The 25,665-nt window shown below is 39.0% G+C and overlaps 1 protein-coding gene across 4 annotated transcripts in view; it reads left to right on the forward strand.

Moving 5' to 3' along the window:
- Nucleotides 1-25,665, forward strand: part of PHKB (phosphorylase kinase regulatory subunit beta) — a 235,261-nt gene that overhangs the window by 129,845 nt on the left and 79,751 nt on the right. For all 4 annotated transcript variants that reach the window (XM_055552724.1, XM_055552725.1, XM_055552726.1 and 1 more), the window contains one exon: nucleotides 12,436-12,530. In XM_055552724.1, coding sequence (XP_055408699.1) covers nucleotides 12,436-12,530 — 95 coding nt within the window. The remainder of the gene's footprint in view (nucleotides 1-12,435; nucleotides 12,531-25,665) is intronic.

The raw sequence follows: 25,665 nt of genomic DNA on the forward strand, positions 1-25,665 counted from the left end.
GTGAAATAGATAAATAAACCACAAACATGTTAAACCAAATAAAATGTTATTTCAGATATAACATTTGACTTGTCTTAGAATAAAATAATCATTAGTTATACCTTTAATTTTTGCTTACATTTGAAAGTTTAGAAAATGTTCAAGTGAGTCTGTAGAAAGCCATGTACTTTTTTGAGTTTTTTGCATAAATAACCTTAAATATATCTATCACATAAAAGTCATTTGAAAATCATGATCTTTAGATTGAAAATTTTTTGAGGTTAAACTAGAGTAATGTAAGATAACATACAGTTAATGATAACTTTAAAACTTCCCCAAAACCATTATTTAACTGTAATATATTTTCTTATTCAATATTTTTTTAAAGAGAAACTAACATATCAGTTGTTTAGCTTTGACAAAAAAGCCTGACCTCCAGACTTGAGCTTGTGTTTTTAATAAATAATAGACCCCCTCCCCTTATCCACGAGTATGCATTCTATGACCCACCCCTCTGTGGATACCTGAAACCATGGATAGTACCAAATGCTCTATGTACTATGTTTTTTCTTATGTATACATAGCTATGATAAAGTCTAATGTATAAATTAAGCATAGTAAGAGGTTAGCAACAATAGCTAATGATAAAAAAAGAATAATTTTATAATTTAATAATTTATAATAGTATACTGCAATAAAAGTTATGGAATGTGGTCTCCCTCAAAGAAAAAAAATCCTTATTGTACTGTACTTACACCTCTTCTTGTGATGATGTGAGATGATAAAATGCCTACATGATGAAATGAGGTGAGGTGAATGATGTAGGCCATGTGACATAGCATTCGTTTTCTCTTGACCTTCTGAGGAGATGTCAGAAGTAGGATCATCTGCTTCTGGGAATCCTGGATCATGGAGCCTTGACAATGTTGATGGCCCAATGTCAGGAGCAGACCATGTCCATAATTAGAGATCTTGGGCTACCAGGTAGGAGAAGGACTGCCCTGGGTTTTATCGTGCTACTCAGGACACGGGCACAGGATTTCAACACCGTCTGTGCACATGCATGCTGAGTTGTTTCAGTCGTGTCCAGCCGCTGTGTGCGACCCTTTGGACCACAGCCCACCAGGCTCCTGTCCGTGGATTCTCCGGGGAGTGGGTTGCCATGCCCTCCACCAGGGGATTTGCCAACCCAGAGATGGAACCCACATCTCTTACCTCTCCTGCCTTGGCAGACGGGTTCTTTACCACTAGTGTCACCTGGGAAGGGAAGCCCTATGAAGTGTTTATGTCTGGAATTTTGCATTTATTATTTTTGGACTGTGATTGACCACAGGTAACTGAAACTGCAGAAAGTGAAACTGTAGGTGTTCTTGCCTGGAGAATCCCGGGGACGGGGGAGCCTGGTGGGCTGCCGTCTATGGGGTCGCACAGAGTCGGACACAACTGAAGCGACTTAGCAGCAGCAGCAGCATATATGCAACTGACTTTTTTTACCCTTTACATCAGGCACTCATAGTGATGACCTCACTTAGGTACTACTGTAAGGTCCCAAATCATAAAGATTAGAGCGGTTACATACTTTATAAATTAAGATAGGTGAACAGAAGAATTTTTTAGGATAGATGCTTTGAAAACATTAATAAAAATCAAGAGTTAAAACAGGCATGTTCTTTGATTATAATTGAATTACTGAGCTTTTTAATTAACTATTGTTTTTTCTGCAGTGCATGCAAAGTCCTATATGTTCAGTTGAGTAAAATTTTTTTTTTGAATTTCACAAAGGATTCTTTTCTTTTGAGGATGGGTGTTAATTTCCTGTAAGTGTCAACAAGAGACTTTTAAGATGATGATATAGACAAAGCAGTATTTTAAAATATCTAAAATGTCATATGCATATGCAGTTCCCAAATTTTAATTCTTGGGTTCCTAAAGTTCTTTAGTAAGTCATTTTTTGGAACTCAATTCATTTTCCAGTAGAAACTATACTTTAAATGATTTGTAACACCCACCAAACTTTTAACCATGTGATACTGATTATTTCTCTGACATTACTTTGTTTTTCATCCACTTCTTCCTCCCCCTAGTTTCACTTCCTTCTTTCCTTTTCTTTATGTTTTTCTTGGACTGCAGTGGAAAGATCGAGTTTGGGGCCCGTGAACTTAGGAAATCGACAGTTTATGATTTGGAAAGAAGTTCTACCAGTTACTGCTTAAGTGCCTTGAATTTTCTCATCTTCTTGATCATCAGTTTCTTTATTTTGTTTTAAGGATTGACGAGAAAATATACTGAAGCATTTACTGCGGGACAAATACATACTTAAATGATTCTTCTACTTCGTGCCCTTCTTTCTACCCTCCTTCCTCCTTTCAGCCACCATTTGGAAAATAGTACTTGTGAAAACATGTTTCATAGTTCTTGTTAAACAGGCAACTAAGGATGCATATGGGCTCTCTTTATAGGTACTCTGATAGTCACAGAACATCACAAGAAGAAAATGCATCCTTAGATGCTTCTTAACCATTCATCTACTCAGTGAACCAGCTGATATTTATAGAGGCCTTCTCCCTGCTAGTCATTGTGATTGATACACAGTAGCTTTACAAGAATCAAATGTGACAACCTAGGAAATATTTCTTTCTTTCTGAGGGCAGGTTAGTTATTCTAATATGCTGCTTATTCTAATCCCAATGTCTGTAACTAAGACAAGTCCATTTGTATTTGATTTTATGCATGATATTTCTTGACCAAGTGACCTCAAATATAAAAACCACTGATTGAGCCTGGAAATCTGTTTCAAGTTAGTGATCAAGTGCCCCTAGTGTGCATGTGGACATAAGAAACTGAGGTCTTGATTTTCATTGGTCTGCTGAAATTCAAATACAGTTGACACCTTGCTCAGTGTAACCCACAGTTTTGTTAGTGATAAAGAGATAAAAATATACAGGTTTATTTCTACATTGTGGTTGCTAAGAGCTTTCCCAGCTATCACCCTCCAGGAAACTTCAAGTAGAAAGACATCAATTTCTTAACACTTTTATTATCTTTTTCATTGTATCCAAGAGATTGCTAGTGACCTAAAGTAGGATTTCTGTGCAGTAGGCATCACTAACATCTTGAAAGTACATGTAGTAGAGTTTTGCTTTAAAAGTTGCACCTTGAAAGATTTTTCTTCCATGACTTTCTTAAAACTAAAATTTTTACTTGAATTGCCACTAGAGCTAGAAAAATTGTATACAAGTTTTTGATCCTACCCTGGAATATATTAGTAAAATTAAACATGATGCCAGTGATGCCTCAAGCCTGAGACGACTCTATGTATATATTATCAGACTGTTGCCCTGAGATAATACTGCCTTAAAATCTGTCATAGTCTGTGCTCTTCCCTTTACAAATATTATCCTAAGTAATCCTCATCTTCTCTATGAGATGGGTATAATATGCTGTAACCGAAGCTCAGAAGAATTTAGCAGCTCACCCACGGTTATGCAGCCATGACTGATAAACTGCTGATTTATGCAGAAGTCTCCATGGTCATGTGTCACATACAACCTTTGTGGCAGTAAGTGTGCTCATTAAAAGCAAAAATTTTACTAGCATATTAAGATACTGATTTGTATCCTGTTTTTATTTGCATGCTGATGGTTAAAGACATATTTCTCAGTCATTTCTGTGTCCTCTGAGTTACCTAGTTATTTACTTTGCTCACTTAACCTTGGTTTTATAGTTTTTATCATCAGTCTGTGTGAGTATTTTATATATTAGGTATACTTAACCTCTCAGTATTTTCCTAGTTTGCCCTTAAACTTTGCTTGTGCTGCTGTTGTTGTGGTTTTAATAAATACTTATTTATTTATCTGGCTGCCCTGGGCCCTAGTTGCAGCGTTTGAGATCGAGTTCCCTGTGCTGTGCTTAGTCTCTCAGTCGTGTCTGACTCTCTGCAACCCCATGGACTGTAGCCCGCCAGGCTCCTCTGTCCACAGCCAGAGATCAAATCCAACTCCCTGCATTGGAGGCTTGGAGTCTTAGCCACTGGACCATCAGGGAAGTCCCCAACTTGTGCTATTTTTTGATGAAGTAAATTTAAAATCTTTATGTATTAGATCCCTGTTAATTAAGTTAAGAACATTATATAAATTTGGGATTTTTTGGTATAATGTATAAGATTGAGGATCTACATTTTCCTTTTTTTTTCATAGCTCATTTCTTAATATATGAATTGCTAATATGTATCACTGTATCTAAGGATTTTTTCTTTTTACCCTCAACAATTATTGTTTGAGATAAACCAAAGGTATATTTCATAAACCTTTTCTGTGTATAAAAATGTAGATATTAATGAACCTAATCTGTCTTCTAAAGGTTTAAAAACAGCTGTCCCTATTTATATTAATAGAAATACTTGATTCTGTGAGATTTGGTACTGTATTGTCAACTGTAAAAGGCATTGCTCTTTTATCCTTGATTCTTTTTTTAAAATGTTCTGTGGTTGGGCGGGTATGAGTTCTTTCAGGGATCTTACCAGAAAACCAGTGCCATAGTCGGAGCAACGAGCTCTGTTTTTGCCTCCTGAATGATAAAAAATCAATGCAGTAGGGTTGTTGCAGGAAGGAGGACCCCTTCCAGGGCCCGAAACTGAGCTCTTGTCTAACACTCGGAAATGAATTGTCCGAGGAGACACATGTGCTGACAAAGCAAGAGATTTTATTGGGAAAGGGCACCCGGGCAGAGAGCAGTAGGGTAAGGGAATGCAGGAGAACTGCTCTGCCGCATAGTTTCCGGGTGGTCTTTAGCCAATCATTCTAATTCAGAGTCTTTCCTGGTGGTGCTCGCATTGCTCAGTCAAGATGGATGCTAGCGAGAGGGATTCTGGGAAGTGGACGGACACACAGTGTCTCCTTTTGACCTTTCCCAAACTCTTCCGGTTGGTGATGGCTTATTGTATTCCTTACCAGGATCTCCTGTCATGAAACAACTCATGCGAATGGTTACTAAAGGGCCTGGCAGGGTGGGCGGTTTCAGTCAGCGTGCTTCCCCTAACAGGGTGGGGAGGAATGTCTTTTAACTTGATCTTTTAAGGTATTTATCACTTTTACCATATGGAAATTAATGATTATGGCAATTAATGTATCCAGATTTGTTAACCCACCAATTTATTATTTTGTTTAATAAGTCTCTTGAGCGCCTACCAGATGCCAGTGCTATGCTACGTAGTGTGGTATAGACATGAATAAGAATCATACAGCCTGTGGGTTATAGATGAACAGGTGGTATAAATTGGTACATGAAGCTAGATATACAGGTATAGTACAAAAAGAGAAATGAAAAGGAAATGCAAAGAAATAAGCTTTTTCAAGATTTGGTTGTCTATTTGATTCATATCACTGTTAATAAATTAGCACTTATGCTTTCCAAGGATATAAGATTTCTTAATTTATCTGTCATCATTTATAAATAACAAAATAATAAAGATACAATTCATTTCTATAGAATGACAGTGAAACATTAATTATGTAAAATGCTTGTTGGTAATGAAAATTTTTTCACATCTCAGTGATCAGACAAATAAGAAGGGGAAATAATATGCTACTATTTAGAATATCACTGTATTAATCAACCCTGCAGCATAAACTAAACTAATATTAATAAATTGAAATTACATGCCGATATTTGCATAATCAAGCCCATGTTGACTTGGTTTAAATTGCAAAAGTATATTTTTTTCAGAGAGAGAGAATATCCTATAATACACTCCCTGATTGGGGTAGGAAAAGGATGACATACCAAGGCCTAAATTGTTTTTTGTTTCCACCTCTTGGTTATCTTTTCCATCATATAGAATATCAGTGTTCTTAAAGGGCAAGATTAATATGTGGTCAGGAGACTCTGAAGAGACTATTATGTTTGAATCGAAATTCTGTTATTTTCTAGCCATGTGCCAGTTGCTTAACCACTCGATGCCTGTGTTTTGCCATCTGTAAGATAAGGGCGTACTGAGGATTAATGTATGTGAGATGCTTAAACAATGCCAAGAATGGAGTAAGCGCAAAATGATGCTGTGGCTGCTGCCGCAGAGGCAGCAGTGGCTGTGGTGGCCTCTGTGGCTGTTCTGCTGCTGCTTCTCCTCCATTTTCTTACTATTCTGTTATTTTCATTTTTATCACTATGGAAACTATCTTCCAAGAGTTTCTAAGGACACCTTTGTTTTTTGTCTATTAGATAACATTGTACATGTGCCCTGAAATTGCCCCAGGATAGAAATACAGTGGGAAACAGTCCCAAAGCTGTAAAGAATTTACTATCATTTTTGTGGTTGACTCCCTCCTCTGTTTTTCAGAATTATTCACTGCCTAAAAACAGTACCTAAAAAGCTATGGTAGATGGGCTGTAATTTTTTTTTAATATTATGCTTGGATAAATATGTATAAAACTCAGCCTGTTTTTATTTTATTTTATCTTTTTACTTTTTATTGGGGTATAGCTGATTAACAATGTTGTGATAGTTTCAGGTGAACAGCAAAGGGACTCAGCCGTACATAGACGTGTATCCATTCACCCCCAATCCCCCCTGCCATCCAGGCTACCACTTAACAACCTGTTTTTATATAATCAGCATAGAACTGAAGACCAAAATGAAATGAGCATTTTCATAGTTTAATTGCAGTAAAAATAAACACCCACTGACTCATTTTAGGAGAAGTTGGATTCTTTTTTTTGATTTATTATTCAGTTAACTTTCACATGTCTGAGCGTAACAGAAACTTTAAGATATGCTAATTGCTGGGTCAGAGAGTATACTTGCTTTAAATTTGCATACATACTGCCAACTTGCACACCAAAGAGGTTATTCAGAATTAAATTTGAGGATCCTCCCCCCTACACTGCTCCTTCCCAGCATAGTCACCTCCAGGCCCTCAGAGAATCCATGCTACAGAGAGCCTCAGGTGTCACTGGGTCTCTCTGAGGTACATTAGAGCGGAAAACAGCAGAGAACACTGACTTAGTACCTTCTTCCCACCCACCCCTCCCAAACACTCTAAATTGTCTTTCTTGTATCTTTGTATTTTATCCAGAGTTACCACAAGGAACCAAAACATGAAAAAAGCTTCCATATTATAGTATAACAGCAGTCAAAGACATTGCCCTTATGCTGGCCAGTGCCCCCTAAAAAATGCTCCATCTCAGAAACATCTTTTAGAATTTAGTGTTAGGAAACACTGTCTTCCCTCAAGGATCCAGTTTTCTTCCTGAGACTGCAAACGCATGATTTTTAGAACAACTTGGCTGAGTTAAAATTACAAACATTTCACCTATTTAAAGTTTGCATTTCAGTTGTGTTTAGCATATCCACAGGCTTGTGCAACCATGCATGCTAAGTCGCTTCAGTCATGTTCGATTCTTTAAGACCCCATGGACTGTAGCCCGCTATCTGCTGGAGAAGGGAAGGGCTACCCACTCCAGTATTTTGGTGCTTCTCTTGTGGCTCATCTGGTAAAAAATCCACCTGCAATGTGGGAGACCTGTGTTCTATCCCGGGGTTGGGAAGATCCCCTGGAGAAGTGAAAGGCTACCCACTCCAGTATTCTGGCCTGGAGAATTCCATGGACTGTATAGTCCATGGGTCGAAAAGAGTCGGACATGACTGAACGACTTTCACTTTCACTTTCAGGCTCCTCTGTTCCTGGGATTCCCCAGACAAAAATACTGGAGTGGGTTGCCATTTCCTCTTCCAAGGGATCTTCCCAACCCAGAGATCGAACCCAAGTCACTTATGTCTCCTGCACTGGCAGGCAGGTTCTTTACCATTAGAGCTAGCTGGGGCAGGAGAAGGGGTGCAACCATAACCACAATCAATTTTAGAATATTTTCATCACCCCTTGCAAAAAAACCTATACTCCTTTATCAATCATTCCCCACATTACCATTAATCACTTCATCCTTCCACCAGCATTAGACAGTCATTAGTCTACTTTATAGATTTGCCTATCCTGGACATTTTATATATACCTCAAATCATATAATAAACTAACCAAACTGAATCACATGGATCACAGCCTTGTCTAACTGATTGAACTATGAGCCATGCAGTGTTGGGCCACCCAAGTTGGACAAGTCATGGTGAAGAGTTCTGACAAAACATGATCCAGTGGAGAAGGGAATGGCAGACCACTTCAGCATTCTTGCCTTGAGAACCCAATGAACAGTATGAAAAGGCAAAAAGATATGACACTCAAAGATGCACTCCCCAGGTCAGTAAGTGGCCAATATGCTACTGGAGAAGAGTGAAGAAATAACTCCAGAAGGAATGAAGAGGCTGAGCCAAAGTGGAAACAGTGCACAGTTGTGGATGTGTCTGGTTGTGAAAGTAAAGTCTCATGCCATGTGACGTGAAGTGAAATTCACTCAGTCATGTCCATCTCTTTGCGACCCTATGGACTATATAGTCCGTGGAGTTCTCCAGGCCAGAATACTGAAGTGGCTAGCCATTCCCTTCTCTAGGGGATCTTCCAAACTCAGGGATCAAACCCAGGTCTCCTGCATTGCAGGCAGATTCTTTACCAGCTGAGCCACCAGGGAAGCCCAAGAATACTGGAGTGGGTAGCCTATCCCTTCTCCAGGGGCTCTTCCAAACCCAGGGATCAAACCCAGGTCTCCTGCATTGCAGGCAGATTCTTTACCAGCTGAGCCACCAGGGAAGCCCAAGAATACTGGAGTGGGTAGCCTATCCCTTCTCCAGCAGATCTTCCTGACCCAGGAATCAAACTGGGGACTCCTGCATTGCAGGCAGATTCTTTACCTGTTGAGCTACTAGGGAAGTAAAGTCGGGTGCCATAAAGAACAATATTGCATACAAACCTGGAATGTTACATCCGTGAATCAAGGCAAATTCAGATCAGATCAGATTAGATCAGTCGCTCAGTCATGTCCGACTCTTTGCGACCCCATGAATCGCAGCACGCCATCCTATTTCAAATCCTTTTCATCATAGGGGACTGGATTGCAAAAGTAGGAGGTCAAGAGATACCTGGAATAACAGGCAAGTTTGGTCTTGTAGTACAAAATGAAGCAGAGCAAAAGCTAACAGTTTTGCCAAGAGACCACAATGGTCATAGCAAACACCCTCTTTTAACAACACAAGAGACGACTCTACACATGGACATCACTACCTGGTCAATTGCAAAATCAGAGTGATTATATTCTTCGCAGCCAAAGGTGGAGAAGCTCTATACAGTCAGCAAAAACAAGACTAGGGGCTGACTGTGGCTCAGATAATGAACTCCTTATTGCAAAATTCAGACTTAAATTGAAGAAAGTAGGGAAAACCCCTAGGCCATTCAGGTATGACCCAAATCAAGTCCCTTACAGTTAAACAGTGGAAGTGACAAGTAGATTCAAGGGATTAGACCTGATGGAATGCCTGAAGAACTATGGATAGAGGTTCCTAACATTGTACAGGAGGTGTTGGATCAAAACCATCCCCAAGAAAAAGAAATGCAAAAAGGCAAAATGGTTGTCTGAGGAGGCCTTACATATAGCTGAGAAAAGAAGAGAAGCGAAAGGCAAAGGAGAAAGGAAAGATATACCCATCTGAATGCAGAGTTCCAAAAAATAGCAAGGAGAGATGAGAAAGCCTTGCTGAGTGAACAATGCAAAGCAATAGAGGAAAACAATAGAGGGAAAGAGTAGAGATCTCTTCAAGAAAATTAGAGATACTAAGGGAATGTTTATGCAAAGAGGGCACAATAAAGGACAGTAGCAGTATGGACCTAACAAAAGCAGAAGAGATTAAGAAGAGCTGGTAAGAACACACAGAAGAACTATACAAAAAAGATCTTCATGACCCAGATAACCATGATGGTGGGATCACTCACCTAAAGTCAGACATCTTGGAGTGCGAAGTCAACTCCTAACTTCTTGAAGTTAGGAAGCATCACTATGAACAAAGCTAGTGGAGTTGTTGGAATTCCAGCTGAGCTATTTCAAATCCTAAAAGATGATGCTATGAAAGTGCTGTACTCAATATGCTAGCAAATGGAAAATTCAGCAGTGGCCACGGGACTGGAAAAGGTCAGTTTTCACACCAATCCCAAAGAAAGGCAATGCTAAAGAATGCTCAAACTACTGCACAATTGCACTCATCTCACATGCTAGCAAAGTAATGCTCAAAATTCTCCAAGCGAGGCTTCAACAGTAAGTGAACTGAGAGCTTCCAGATGTTCAAGCTGGTTTTAGAAAAGGCAGAGGAACCATAGATCAAATTGCCAACATCCGTTGGATCATAGAAAAAGCAAGGGAATTCCAGAAAAACATTTACTACTGATTCATTGTGTATGCTAAAGCCTTTGTGTGGATCACAGCAGACTGTGGAAAATTTTACAAAAGATGGGAATACCAGACCACCTTACCTGCATCCTGAGAAACCTGTACGTGGGTCAAGTAGCAACAATTAGAATCGGACGTGGAACAACAGACTGACTCCAAATTAGGGAAGGAGTATGTCAAGGCTCCATATTGTCACCATGATTATTTAATTTATATGCAGAGTACATCATGTGAAATGCCGAGCTGGATGAAGCACAAGCTGGAATCCAGATTGCCAGGAGAAATGTCAATAACCTCAGATATGCAGATAATATCACCCTTATGGCAGAAAGCACAAAGGATCTAAAGAACCTCCTGATGAAAGTGAAAGAGGAGAGTGAAAAAAATGGCTTAAAATTCAACATTCAAAAAACAAAGATATTGGCATCATTCTTTTGCTTTTGTATATTCCCTTTCCTAGTACTTTGTGTGGGGGAGAAAACTATTCTTTCCCTACTGAATTGTTTTGGCCCCCTTGTCAAAAATCAGTTGACTGTAATGGAAGGGTTTATTTCTGGACTCTGTCTATTCCACTGATCTCTTATCTTTATGGTAGTACCACATTGTTTTAATTACTGTAGCTTCTACCTTTCATTCTGGATGCCCTTTGTTACTTTTTCTTGCCTTATTTCTGTGACTAGAACTTCCAGTATAAAGTTGAATAGAAGTGGCAAGAGCAAACATCATTGCCTTGATTCCCGATCTTTGGGGCAAAGCATTCTGTTACCATTGAGTATGACATTAGTGATTGGATTTTTCATAGATGCCTTTTTATCAGGTTGAAGAAGTTCCTGTCTGTCCCTAGTTTGCTGAATGCTTTTTACCATGACAAAAGGATGTTGAATTTTGTCAAATGTTTTCCGTGTCTGCTGAGATTGTCATTTAGTTTTTATCCTTTTTTCAGTTGATATGGGGAGTTGCAATAACTGATTTAGGGATGTTAAGCCATTCTTGCATTTATAGGATAAGTCCCATTTGGTCATGATATGTAATAATTTTTGTATGTTACTGGGTTTGGTTTGCTAGTGATTTTATTGAGTAGTTTTGTGTCTATATTCAGAAGAGATTTTGATTTGTGATTTTCTTTCCTTGTGGTGTCTTTGATTTCTGTTTTAGGGTAATAATGGCCTCTTAGAATGAGTTGGAAGGTGTCCCTCTACTGGTTTTTGTAAAATTTTATGGGAGATTGGCTTTAATTCTTCTTTAACTGTTTAATAGAATTCATCAGTGAAGCCACATGATCCTGGACATTTTTTCTGTGAAAAGTTTCAGTCACTAGTTGTTAAACATCTGTTCATATTTTCTTTTCCTCCTTGAATCAGTTTTGGTAGTATGTATTTCTAGGAATTTGCTCATGTTATCTAGGTTATCTAAATTGTTGGCATACATTTTTTGAGAATATTCTCTTGGAATTCTTAAAATCAGTAGTAATGCTCCTAGTTTCACTCCTGAGTAAGTAATTTAAGTCTTTTTTTTTTTTTTTTTTTTCTTGGTTAGTCTATCTAAAGGTTTGTCAACTTTTGAGTTTTTCAAGAGTCTATTTGGTTTCATTTATACTGTACTCCTCTTGCATGCTTTTGATTAATTAGCGCTTTTTCATCTGTTGTCTTAATATGAAATATAACTTATTGATTTGAGAGTCTTCTGTTTTAATATATACATTTACAGCTATGAATTCCCCTTTGAGCATTGCTTTACCTAAATCCCCTACAGTTTGGTATGTTGTGTGTTCTTTTTCAATCATCATCAGAAAGTATATTAGAAAGTATTTCCGAATTTCTCTTTTCCAACCCATTGGTTATTTAGGAATGAGTTATTTAATTTTAGTTTGTGAACTTCTGAGACTTCTTTCTGTTATTGATTTCTAATTTCATTCTATTGTGGTTGAAGTATATACTTTGTATGATTTAAATCCTGTATATTTACTGAAGCTTATTTTATGGTCTGGTATGTGAAAGATGTTGCTTGCATATTGAGAAGGATATATATTTTGCTCTTGTTTAATGGAGTGTTCTATAAACACCTGTTAGGTCTAGTTGGTTTATAGTGTTGTATAGATACATTGTTGATCTAGTAATTTCCCTTCTTTTTTTTCAGCTGATGAATTAATTAGTCCTAAAGACATTGATCCTGTTCAGCGTTTTGTCCCTCTACAGAATCAACGAAATGTGAGCATGAGGTTTTCCAATCAGGTAAAGAGATTTTATTTTATGATTTAGACTCATCCAGACAGTTAAAGCTTAATTAAAGCATAAATTTTATTCTAAATGGGTTTTTATTGTTCCTTGTGAGAGCAAGGCATTTCTCTGTTCTGGTTAGTTAAGATTTACTTGTGGTAAAGGTTATTTGTTAATGAGAAGGTATGAGTCGGATGTTTCCAACAAGATGTCTCACAGGTAAACATTTTCACCTTCACAGTGGTTGACTTTACAGTAGCAAATGTCTTTGAGAAGATTTATGTGTGAGTAGCACTGGGACAGATGAGATGGCACCGTTACATGAACGCCCGCCCCCCACCCCATGCTTGATGTCTATCTAGTGATGTGTCTCTGTGATAGGCCTAAGTGATGGACAGAGCTGATCTTAGTACTTGGTGACATGTCAGGGAAAGGAATAGTTAAATTTTTTTTTACATTTAGTAGCTATAGATTCAGACTGTGTTGTGTCAACAAAATAAGTGTTTGCAGGATCAGCAAGATTGATGTTGACTTGAGCATACCCTCAAGTATTAAATGATACCAGTAATGACGACTGTTAAAATGAAAATGTTGTGTGGATTGTTGAAACTGCCTGAGGAGAGAGGGAATGAACCTGAGTATGTGCCTGGGATTCCAAGCAGTTAAAATGTATTTAATAAGAATAGCATCATCGGTAACAGAAAATATGCTTACAAATAAGCATTATAAAATGCTCCTTTTACTTTATAGGTATAATACACAAACACACACACATAAATGCTTCTTTTAATGAGAGAAAGGGAACGCCACCCAGCCTCATTAGTAGGTTCTTTCACACTATTTCTCTGCTTCTTTTGCTGGTCTTCAACAAAACATCTAGTTACTATGAGTGGTTTATAGATGAAAAACTTAGGGGGAGACTTTTAAGTAAATGTTAAGATTTTCTCAAGAACATAAAAGTGCCTGTGTTAATATGTGGTAGAGATTTTATGCTGGTCTATTAGTTCCCATATAAGGAAGAGGTTTGGCCTTTGTTCTTATTTACCACTTGTCTCACTGCGGTACAAGTGTACATTCTGGACGTATTTGAGACATGCAGTTTTACCTGAAGAAATGGGAAAGTGGGAATGTATTTTACTTCATATTGCCTAGTGCTGTGACTCTGAGCCATTTTAAGACTGGTATGTTTCATTTACATAGCGTGTGTGACCCACTTCTAGGGTGATGAAATCTCAAGGCCTTTTTTAGAATATAAAGTGACCTGTTGGTCACAGATTTGATGTATAGGGGCAGGAACCAGATTACATCAAAGCACACAGCTAACATAATGAATAGTTAAAACATTTACTTCATGCTTGCCACATATGATGAGGGCCGCGGGTTATGTATAATTTTTTACATACAATACACTTGCAACGCTCTTGCCCACTCAAAAAATCAGGGTACATGTGAGTGAGAGTGAATTTTATAAAGCATTTACTCTAGGTGTACTTATTATATGGAAATAATTTATGCCTCCCATGTGGAGCTACATCCTATCTAAGAGCCTTTTTCTAGGGCCAGGACAGAGGCTTCTGTCTTGCAGCCAAGTGGGGATTATATCCGTGCAGTGTTGTATAGTTTCTGACAGGGAGATCATAGGAAGGGCTGGCAGCAGAAAATTGGTGGGAGGTGTCATTGCTCTACCCTACTGGGAGCTTGGTTGTGGTAGTATATAAAATAGTGAGGTGCCTTTCCCAGTTTCTCAGCTGTTTAAGCAGTAACCAAGACATAGCATGCTCGTAGACATTGTTGGGACTAGCTGGCTTGGCTTGGTGAAATATGAAAGTCAGACATGGCTCTCGACTTGAAATGCTGGTGTCAGTGGCCTTTCAATCATGATTAACTAAGTCAGATCCTGGAATTAACTGATCTGTGGGAATTGATCCTGCCAAATGTCAGAAAAATATGTAGAGTAGCAAAGTTCAGACCTTTCTCAGAAATAAGAGACATCTCCTGGCAACCCACTCCAGTATTCTTGCCTAGGAAATCCCATGGACAGAGGAGTCTGGTGGGCTACAGTCCATGGGATCACAAAAGAGTCAGAGTCAGACATGACTTAGCGACTGACAACCCAAATGGTTAAACAACAGGTGAATGGTTAAGAAATATTGTATATCCATACAACAAAATACTAATCAGAAACAAAAATTGTGAACTGTTGATTTAAGTAATATGGTTAAATCATCTCCTAGACACAAGAGTACCTACTGCATGATTACATTTATGGGAAGTACTAGAACAAGCAACACTACACTTAGATATTAAAAGTCAGAACAGTGGTTATCTTGCAGTGGGGCAGGGGAGTGGCTGACTGAAAAGGAGTATAACGAACCTTTCTAGGGTGGTGGAAATACTCTAACCATTGATCTCTGGGTGGTGATTATAGAGGTGTATATATTTGTCAAAACTTACCCAACAATACACTTAACATTTATGCCTTTACTATATGTAAATTATATATCAATAAAAAGTCTGCTTAATTCTTTATATTAAATATCTGTTAATAAAGTAGATGTATTGCGAGGGCTTAAAATGCCTCTTCTCCAGAGTGTCCAAGAAGTATTCCACCTCATGAGAAGCAGAGATATAAAAAAAAGCTAGAGTTTCTCCTGTACAGCTTTGAAGCCAGTGTTTTGATTCCATTTTAAATGATTAAATCTTATGTAGTTAAATTTCCCTTAAAGAGCCACTAAAAGATCATTCTCCATTTTTTGGTTTAAAAAATTAAATCTTGGGAAGTCTTATTAAAAAGAGAGAGAGAGACAGCTCGGACTTCAAAGGAAGCTGTGTTAGGGGTCCTCATGACCACTCTTTGCCCCAGTGATTCACTGAAGGACTGTCAGGACTCAGAAGCTGTGACACTTACAGTTTATTATTAGGTTGGTGAAAAAGTGATTGCAGTTTTGGAATGTGAATTTTAAATCATTACACCTGGGCTCAAATGCATCTTTATTAATCAAAATAGGAACCATTATAATCAACACATTGTTGCCACTGAGAGATAGTTTGTTTATTCTTGTAGCATAAAAATCTGTGCTTCAGGATTCAACAAACTCTTTCCAAGAGTTCTACTTGCAAAACGTTGAGATGCTTGAAGAAGTGGTCATCAGTTGATGAAAGGTCAGGTGAATGTGGTGGATATGACAAAACTTCTTAGCCCAATTCATTCAAGTTTTGCAGCATTGGTTGTGCAATATGTGGTCAGGCATTGTCGTGGAGAAGAATTGGGCCCCTTCTGTTCACCAATACTGGCTGCAGGCTTTGCAGTTTTTGTGCATCTCATCAATTTGCTGAGCATACATCTCAGATGTTATGGTTTCACTGGGATTCAGAAAGCTATAGTGGATCAGATGGGCAGCAGACCACCAGACAGTGACCATGACCTTCTTTTGGTGCAAGTTTGGCTTTGGGAAGTGCTTTGGAGCTTTGTCTCAGTCCAGTCATTGAGCTTGGAGAAGGCAATGGCACCCCACTCCAGTACTCTTGCCTGGAAAATCCCATGGACAGAGGAGCCTGGTAGGCTGCAGTCCATGGGGTCGTGAAGAGTCGGACACGACTGAGAGACTTCCCTTTCACTTTTCACTTTCATGCATAGGAGAAGGAAATGGCAACCCACTCCAGTGTTCTTGCCTGGAGAATCCAAGGGACGAGGGAGCCTGGTGGGCTTCCATCTATGGGGTCACATAGAGTTGGACACGACTGCAGTCAGTGACTTAGCAGCAGCAGTCATTGAGCTGGTTTTTGCCGGTTGTCATATAAAATCCGCTTTTCATTGCACATCACAAACTGATCAAAAAATGGTTCATTATTGTTGCATAGAATAAGGGAGGGCCACACTTCAACAGTTTTTTTGATTTGATGTCAGCTCATGAGGCACCCCCACTTATTGAGCTTTTTACCTTTCCAGTTTGCTTCAAATGCCAAATGACTGTAGGATGGCCAATGCTCGTCAACTTCTCCTGTAGTTATAAGAGGATCAGCTTCCATGATCCTCTCAATCTGTCATTGTGAACTTCTGATGGCTGGCCACTCTGTTCATCATCTTCAAGGCTCTCATCACCTTTGCAAAACTTCTTGAACATCCACTGCGCTGTACATTTGTTAGCAGTTGCTGTGAGTTGTGTCCACTGGTTTACAACCCCTTTTGAACTTGAATGAGAAAATCACTTGAGTTTGCTTTTTGTCTAACATTATTTTCCTAGTCTAAAATAAATATAAAATAAGCTGAAAGTAATCTCATTAACAAAAAAAAGCAAGAAATGCACATTAAAATGATGTATAACATAACCACATTTATTTTAGAATGTATTCCAATATCAAATGGCAGATTTCAACAATGAAAAACCACAATTACTGATAGCTTACTATGAATGATGTTGATGTTGGATTCTTGATCTCCAAAGAAGAGGATTTAGCTTCAGGTCTGACATAGACATCAGAAGGGGGACAGAGAGTGCCCCTCACTAGTCTTAGCAAGGGAGCTATATACTTTTTCAATTGGTTATTAAGAATAAATCAAAAAAATGTCTCAAGGTTGTAAAAGTCTTACCATACCCACTCCCACAATAAAGATTTTAAGATAACAGGATTGGTCAGAAGGTTCTTAAGAGGGAGAAACATGTCCTTAAGCAGGATACATTGTTGTTATATAATCATTGATACAGAATTTAAGGAAAAACATACCTTTGAGCAAGATGAGTTGTTTTGTTGTGTAATCATTAGCTCTGGTCTTAAAGAACAAAATGTTTTATGTGACTAAGACAAAGAATGTAGAAAAAAAGAAGTTTGTTCTTTTCTCCTCCTAGAGGGCCCCGTACCTGTTCCTCCTCTTCCTTGGGGACCTCGGACTCCTTATCAACCTACCTGAGAATTAACTCTTCCATTACTTTTGCACCAACCTAATACAAAAAAAAGGATAGAATGGATAGAATTAGTGAAGATACACAAGTCAAATCTGAGAAAACCAGGCACAAGCTTCCAAATGGTCTCTCCCAGTGGAATCATGTGAGACATAATTACCCAGGAAGGATGTGTGACAACATATGCAAAGATTTCCTGGAAATCTTTGCTGAGACTTGAGTGTCAAGGGTTTTTATTTTAGGGGTCAGTCATATAAACGTGTAGCAGGAAATCTTGCTGAGACTTGAGTGTCCAGGGTTTTTATTTTACAGGTCAGTCATATAAACGTGTAGCACCTGTATGATTGCCCTCTGTTACTTAAGCTCTCATTACCCCTCAGAGAAGCAGCAGATGTTCTCTGTAAATCACATTATTGACATAAACCATCTAGATACACTGGTACAGTATGGCCCAAGGCCTTTGGCATGCGGAAGCACTCTTATCTGACAGAACCTTACAGGAAGCCAGAACACTCATCCTGAAAGCATGCCTTTCTTGGGAATTTTCAGAATTTAGACAACCCAGGCCTTCTGCACCAGCTTATTCCTTCACAGCCGGTTATGGCAGAAGGAAATTTTCCAGAATCCAGAGAGCAGGGAGTGTGTTAGAACTTTAGAAAGGTCCCTCCTTCAAGTATGCATGGGGCTATTGGCACATTATGAATCCAAAACATTGAGGACTGAATTGAGAGCTGTTGATTTTATTAACATTACTGTTAGCAAATTAATTTTAGGAAAAGGGAATTGCTTTTGTAGCTGGGATTAAAATTGAGGTTGGGAAACTGTGGTATCATTTGGGATGAACCTACTCACTGCTCTCCCACTAGTCAGAAATCACTGTTTTCTCTTGATGTTACTTGAAGAATAAAATACCATTATATAAATAAGGTGTTTTTTTGTTGTTCAACTGTCAAGTCATGTCTGACTCTTTGCGACCCCATGGAATGCAACCTGTCAGGCTTTCCTGTCCCTCACCATCTCCTGGAATTTGTTCAAATTCATGTCCATTCAATCAGTGATGCCATCTAACCATCTTATCCTCTATTGCCCTCTTCTCCTCCTGCCTTCAATCTTTCCCAGCATCAGCATCTTTTCAGTGAGTTGGCTCTTCACATCTGGTGGCCAAAGAACTGGAGCTTCAGCTGCAGCATCAGTCCTTCCAATGAATCTTCAGGGTTGATTTCCTTAGGATTGACTGGTTTCATCTTCTTGCTGTCCAAGGGACTCTTAAGAGTCTTCTCCAGCACCACAGTTCGAATGCATCAATTCTTCAGTGCTCTACTTTCTTTATGGTCCAGCTCTCACATCTGTACATGACTACTGGAAAGACCAAAGCCTTGACTGTATGGACCTTTGTCAGCAAAGTGGTGTCTTTGCTTTTTAATATGCTGTCTAGGTTTGTCATATCTTTCCTGCCAAGAAGCAATCACCTTTTAATTTCATGGCTTCAGTCACCATCTGCAGTGATTTTAGAACCCAAGAAGAGGAATTCTGTCACTGCTTCCACCTTTTTCTCTTCTATTTGCCATGAAGTAATGGGTCTGGGTGCGATGATCTTAGTTTTTCTTTGAGTTTTAAGCCAGCTTTTTCACTCTCCTCTTTCACCCTCACCAAGAGGCTCTTTAGTTCCTCTTCGTTTTCTGCCATTAAAGTGGTATCATCAGCATATCTGAGATTGTTGATATTTCTTCCAGCAATCTTAATTCCAGCTTTAGAGGAGTAGAAAGAAAAGTAGAAAGAAATGCCGGTTTAGTGGAGCAGAAAGAAAAGCATTGTGAGCAGTAGCAGATATACTTAATAGTATTGTGAGATTTTGACCAAAAGAAAACAAAACAAGAAAACCTTTGCAGACTTTATAATATAAGTTCCTAGAGATCAGAGACCATGTTTTATTCATTTCCGTAGCTTCAGGACCTGTCATAGTGCCCTAACCCTGTTATATAGGAGGTTCTCAGTGTTGAACTTGAGTGTTTGTGTGTGCTTAAAGGTGTATGTGGGAGGAAGGTATGTCATGGGAAATAGTGGACTTATGCAAATATCTAAATCTATTTCTTTAATCGTGACCTCTTTCCTGCTGTCTAAACTTTAAGTTTTACCTACCTGGTGATCGTACTCCACAGATCTAGCAGCAAAACTCAGCGTTTCTGGGTGTATGCTTAACTCCGACTCATTGAGTTATATATTATATCTCAGTAAAGTAGTTAAAAAAAAAAAAAGAAACCCAACATTTATGATGCCAAATTTATCTTCTGTGTATTCATAGCCCCTGTCTTGGGTAAGGACTGTTCTCTTGTGCCAGTAGCTCTTATTTTCAGGTGGTTATCACATTGGCTTTGCCTTCACAGAAGCATCTCCATTTGTTTCTTCTAATTATTTCCACTGCCACATATCACTCAGGCTTCATTACTACTCAATGGCATGGTTTTAATAATCTCTGTCTTTAATCGCCCCTCCTGTTTACTCTCTGTGCTTGAGAACACAGGATCTTATAAAGTATGAGTTCATTTATCTCATTTCCTGAAAACCTTCCATGACACACTGTTGCCTACAGGGTAGAGTCTAAATTCCATATCCTCACATAGTCACTTCATTTCCTTGTTTTTCACTTACATCTTGCAATTTCTGCAAATGTCTCCCAACCATCCCTGTACTACAGTCTCAGCGGACTTGCTGATCTACTATTCACTCACTCCCAGGCCTCCACTCGTAGTACAACCTTCATCCTGAAACCCTGGCCTCTCACATAGAGTCATTTAAAATCCAGGCCCAATACAGTCTCTTCCTTTGCCCACATGTGAAAGTTACATAGATGCATTGTGTAAAAAGTGAAATAATACAGAAGATATCACAATGCAGTTGTGTTACGTTTGGGAGTATTAACCAGTTCGCAATTTCCCCATTTCCAGAAAAGTCTTTTTTTTAAAACAAAACCAGATCGATTTTCACCTCTGACTCTAAATATCTGAATAATGTAAATGTAACCCTTAGAGAAAGTCATGTGCTTATCTCAACTTCTACTGTTTCATTGTTCTTTCCTTTCTGAATGTCCCTGCCCTCTTCTGTAATTCTCTTTCTGTTTGCACAGCTTTCTATAGACATTATTTATGAGTAGGTCTTTTAGCAAATCCCTTAGTTTTCCTTTGTCTGATAATGTCTATTTCCCTTTCATTTCTGAAGGATAATTTCATTAAATGCAGGATTCCTGATTGACGGTTGTTTTCTTTAATTCAGTAAGAATTATTGTGTACTTCCTCTGGCCTCCATAGTTTCAGTTGAGAAGTGAAGTGAAGTTAAAGTTGCTCAGTCATGTCTGACTCTTTGCGACCTCATGGACTAGTCCATGAAATTCTCCAGGCCAGAATACTAGAGTGGGTTGCCTTTCCCTTCTCCAGGGAATCTTCCCAACCCAGAGATCAAACTCAAGTCTTCTACATTGCAGGAGAATTCTTTACCAGCTGAGCCACGAGGGAAGCTGTTGAGAAATCCCTTGCCAATTCAAATTTGTGTTCTTCTACAGATAATATTCCATTTCTCTTGGACTAAGTCTACTTATGCCCCTGGGTGGAAGGCCAGGAGATAACTAACTCAGCTGATGCAGTTATCATCAGCTCAGATGTATCAGCTCACTTGCTGGTTTCTAGGTGTGGATCAGGGGTTGGGTAGTCTTGTCACTGCTGTGAAGCTGCTTCTCTAGGCTGAAAACTCCATGCTGGTGTACTGGCTCTGGAGTGAGGGTTGGGATGGTCCTTGGAGCTTTACTGCTGCTATCATGGATGAATTGGACTGCCCACTAAAACCTGATTTGTGGAGTAGGGGTCATGACAATTCCCTGGGCTTCTTTGCTGATGCTGCAGTTGTACTGACCCGTCAAGCGCGCTGGTTGTAAAGCAGAGGTTAGGTGGGCCCACCAGGGCTTTGATGCTCCTGGTGAAGGCAGAACGGCCAACTGATAACCCTCAAGTAGAGGAGCCAGAGTTGGATCTTTCCACTTGGTCACTGTTGTGGTTCTTGTTTCCCAGTCCTTTAGACAGGGAGAAGAGACTTTTGTGTTTATGTTTTTGGTCTATGCTTGTTGCTTATTTCAGGCTGCAGGCCTGTCCAGTGCTCAGCCCAGTGTGTATTGGATCTTAGAAATCTCACCACATTGCCATCCTTCAGGTCCTGAGGTTGGGTTAGCCAGCCAAGTCCACTGCCTTCTTTTCAGCCCTCAGAGTTCTTGACTCATTATCCATTGGATTATGTTCAGGGTAAATAATTAAAAGTTATATGAGTCTTGTTCCTTCTTGCCCCCTTTTTCATGGATAATTAATCTTCATAAGTCTTTCTGTGAATAAAAATTAGAGTTAAGATTTGTTCTGTTCCTTAGTCTTTTTCTGTAGAATAATTTTTTTTAATATTTGCTATTTAATTCAATAAATGATTGTTGTTCAGTCATTTATTGAACAACAATTGAACATTTATTTTTTAATTATTTTATTTATTTATTTTTATTTTTGGCTGCACTGAGTCTTTGTTGCTATGCACAGGCTTTCTCTCATTGCAGCCAGTTGGCACTATTCTTCATTGCAGTTCACTGGCCTCTCATTGCAGAGGCTTCTGTTGTTGTGGAGCACAGGCTCTAGGGCGTGAGGGCTCAGTATTTGTGAATTGCAGGACCTAGAGCACAGGCTCCAGAGAAGGCAATGGCACCCCACTCCAGTACTCTTGCCTGGAAAATCCCATGGATGGAGGAGCCTGGAAGGCTGCAGTCCATGGGGTCGCTGAGGGTCGGATACGACTGAGCATCTTCACTTTCACTTTTCACTTGCATGCGTTGGAGAAGGAAATGGCAACCCACTCCAGTGTTCTTGCCTGGAGAATCCCAGGGACGGGGGAGCCTGGTGGGCTGCCGTCCATGGGGTCACACAGAGTCGGATATGACTGAAGTGACTTAGCAGCAGCAGCAGCAGAGCACAGGCTCAGTAGCTGTGACACACAGGCTTAATTCCTCCACAGTGTGTGGGATCTTCCAGAGCCAGGGATCGAGCACATGTCCCTTACAATGGCAATGTCCCTTCCATTGGCAGGCTGATTCATTACCACTGAACCACCAAGGATGTCCTGTACATTTATTTTTAGTAAAAGCTTTATTGAGATAAAATTTATATTCTATATAGTTCACTAATTTAAAGTGTACAATTCAATGGATTTTAGTATATTCATCACAATAAATTTTAGAATATTTTCATGACCCAGTCACTCTCCACTTTCTTCAACCTCCCTCTCTCTCCCTATCCCAACCCTAGGCAACTGCGAATCTACTTTCTGTCTATATGGATTTTCCTATTCTGGGTATATCATATAAATGATTTCATATAATGTGTGGTATTTTATGACTGGCTTTTTTCACTCCACACAGTGTTTTCTAAGTTCATAGAAAACATTGTTAGAGCATACATCGGTATTTCAGTCCTTTCTGTCGCCAAATAACATTTTATTGTGTGTATTTACCACCCTTTATTTATCCATTCATCTGGTGATGGACATTTGGGTTTTTCCCACTTTCTGACTACTGTAACTAATGCTGCCATGAAATTTGGTACACAAAGTTGTGTGTGACTTGTTTTCATTTTTCTTGGTTATAATGGAATTGCTGAGTTATTTGATAATTTTATGCTTAACATTTTGAGAACTGCAAGCTGTTTTTCAAAGTGATTGCACCATTTTGACCTTCTACTGGCAGTGTATGAGGGCTCCAATTTCTCTACATTCTCGTCACTACTTATTGTTATCTTTTTGATTATAGTCTTCTAGTGTGTAAAATGTGGTTTTGATTTGCATCTCCCTAGTTACTCTAGTTACTAAAGCCGTTGAGCATCTTTTTATGTGTTTTGGGAGGAATATGTATATGTATCTGTTTGGGCAGGTGTCTCAAGATATTGTGGTCATTTAAAAATTGGGTTCTTTGTCTTTTTATTATTGTTTTGTAATATTTCTTTATGTGTTCTGCATATGAGTTCCTTCTATTATTTGCAAATATTTCCTCCCATTTGGTGAACTACTCTTCCAGTTTCTTGATGGTGTCATTTGAAGCACAGACAATTTCCACTCTGATAGTCTGATTTATTAGTTTTTTCTTTTTTGGTTGCTGTGCTTTTGGTGTCGTATCTAAGAATTGTCTAATCCAGGGTCACAAGGACTTATGCCTGTGTTGTCTTCCAAGAATTCTATAGGTTTAGTTTTTATATTTACACCTCTGATTCATTTTGAGTTAATGGTAGGCATTCAACTCCATTCTTTGTATGCGGATATCCAGTTGTAAGAGCACCATTTGTTGAATTTCCTGACTGATCTTTTTCTTTGCTATTATTGTGGTAAAATATGCATTGCATGATATTTATCAGTTTAACCATTCATAAGTGTGCAATTCAGTGGCATTAAATTTGCAATGTTGCATAACCATCACTGCTATCTATACCCAAAACTTTTTCATCATCTCCAACAAAAACTCTGTACTCTGTAAACAATGACTCTCTCTACTCCCCTCCCTCCAGCTCCTGGTAACCTCTATTCTACTTTCTGTCTTTATGAATCTGTCTATTCAATATACCTCATATAAGTAGAACCATACAATATTTGTCTTTCTGTGTCTAGCGAATTTGTAGACATAATACCCAAGGTAATTTTTGTGTTTTATTGATGTAGTGTTTTACTTTCTTCCTATTGGCTATTTTTCACATACCTGGTGATCCTCCTTTGTTCAGTGATATATTAGGTAATAGATGGCCTGATTATTCTCAGTGTATTAAGTGGTACCCCCCACCCCCTAGTCCCAACAGGAGGTGAGAAAGAGTTTTGTCTCTTGGGGATCTTGGTGGGGAACAAACATGCCCTTCATCACCCTTGCCAAATGGGGCCAAGACTAGAAGCATTAACTCACCCCAGCCAGTTTGTTCAGTATATTAAAAGAACAAGTATTTGAGAGTCCACTGCCAGTGCAGAGGACACAGGTTTGATCCTTGGTCCAGGAAGATCCCACATGCTGCAGAGCAGCTAAGCCTGTGCATTGCAACTGCTGAGCCTGCCATGCCTCAACTACTAAAGCTCACATGTCTAGAGCCCATGCTTCCCAACAAGGGAGGCCCATTGCCATGAGAAACCTTCACACTACAATAAAGAGTAGCCTCCGCTCACCACAACTAGAGAAAGCCCATGTGCAGCAATGAAGCTCCAATGCAGCCAAAAATAAATATAAAAGATAATGTAAAATATTTAAAAAGAGAGAGAAGAACTTCGTTTTATTGCTGATGGTGGTTCTTGTGTGGGGCCTCAGGCTAGCCACTGTGGCCTTTAATCAGTTCTCTGTTATGCCCCACTTCTCCCATCAGCCCTGCATTATATCTGCAAACCAGGTGCCGCTCCGGAACCCCTGTATTTGGTGGATCAGCTCCCATACCTCTGGCAGCATTATGGTGATGCTCTGAGTGGTATAGTTTGGCGATATAGGCTTCCTTTGCTCTGCTTTCTTCATTAATGCACTTGTATTTGCCATCTTTTAACACTAGAAATGTGCTGAAATGTCTTATTTTTTTGCCCCTTTTTCCCTTTATTGCTATGGCTTTAGTCTTTTTTGTTTATTTTTAGCATCTATATGGTCATTTCTGTGGGGTCTGCAGAGGAATAAGAATTCAGTGTAAGTGCTCACACCACTGTCTAGAACTAGAAGCCTCACTTCCCATGCTAGTTTCTCATTGTTTCTCTTAAGTATCTTTTTCTCCAGCCACACTTTGTGCTTCTTCAGATCTTGGCTGATGAACCTAACACTGGGTTTTGAGCAGAGTAGATATTCACTGAACAGTTGTGATAGCCCCAAGTAGATGCAAACCAAGTAGATGGAAACCAAGTAAATTAAATACCAAAATTTTCCAACTTGGTAAAGAAACGTGTGAAAGAGATAATTTACACCAAACTGTTAATCTGTTCTTTGTTTCTTGTAGATAGAGTAACAGTGCCTGCTCTACTTACCCCTACTTTCCTATGTCACGTTTGATTTGGAAAAGATAAATTATGCAAAAGATCATATTATCTAATCATCCTGTAAATTACTCCCTGAAAATAATTCAACTCTTTTGTGACCGTATGGACTGCCAGTCTCCTCTGCCCATGAGATTTCCTAGGCAAGAATACTGGAGTGGGTTGCCATTTCTTTCTCCATGTTTTAACGTTTGTCA

The sequence above is a fragment of the Bubalus kerabau genome, chromosome 17 (assembly GCF_029407905.1).
Source record: "Bubalus kerabau isolate K-KA32 ecotype Philippines breed swamp buffalo chromosome 17, PCC_UOA_SB_1v2, whole genome shotgun sequence".
NCBI lineage: Eukaryota > Metazoa > Chordata > Mammalia > Artiodactyla > Bovidae > Bubalus > Bubalus kerabau.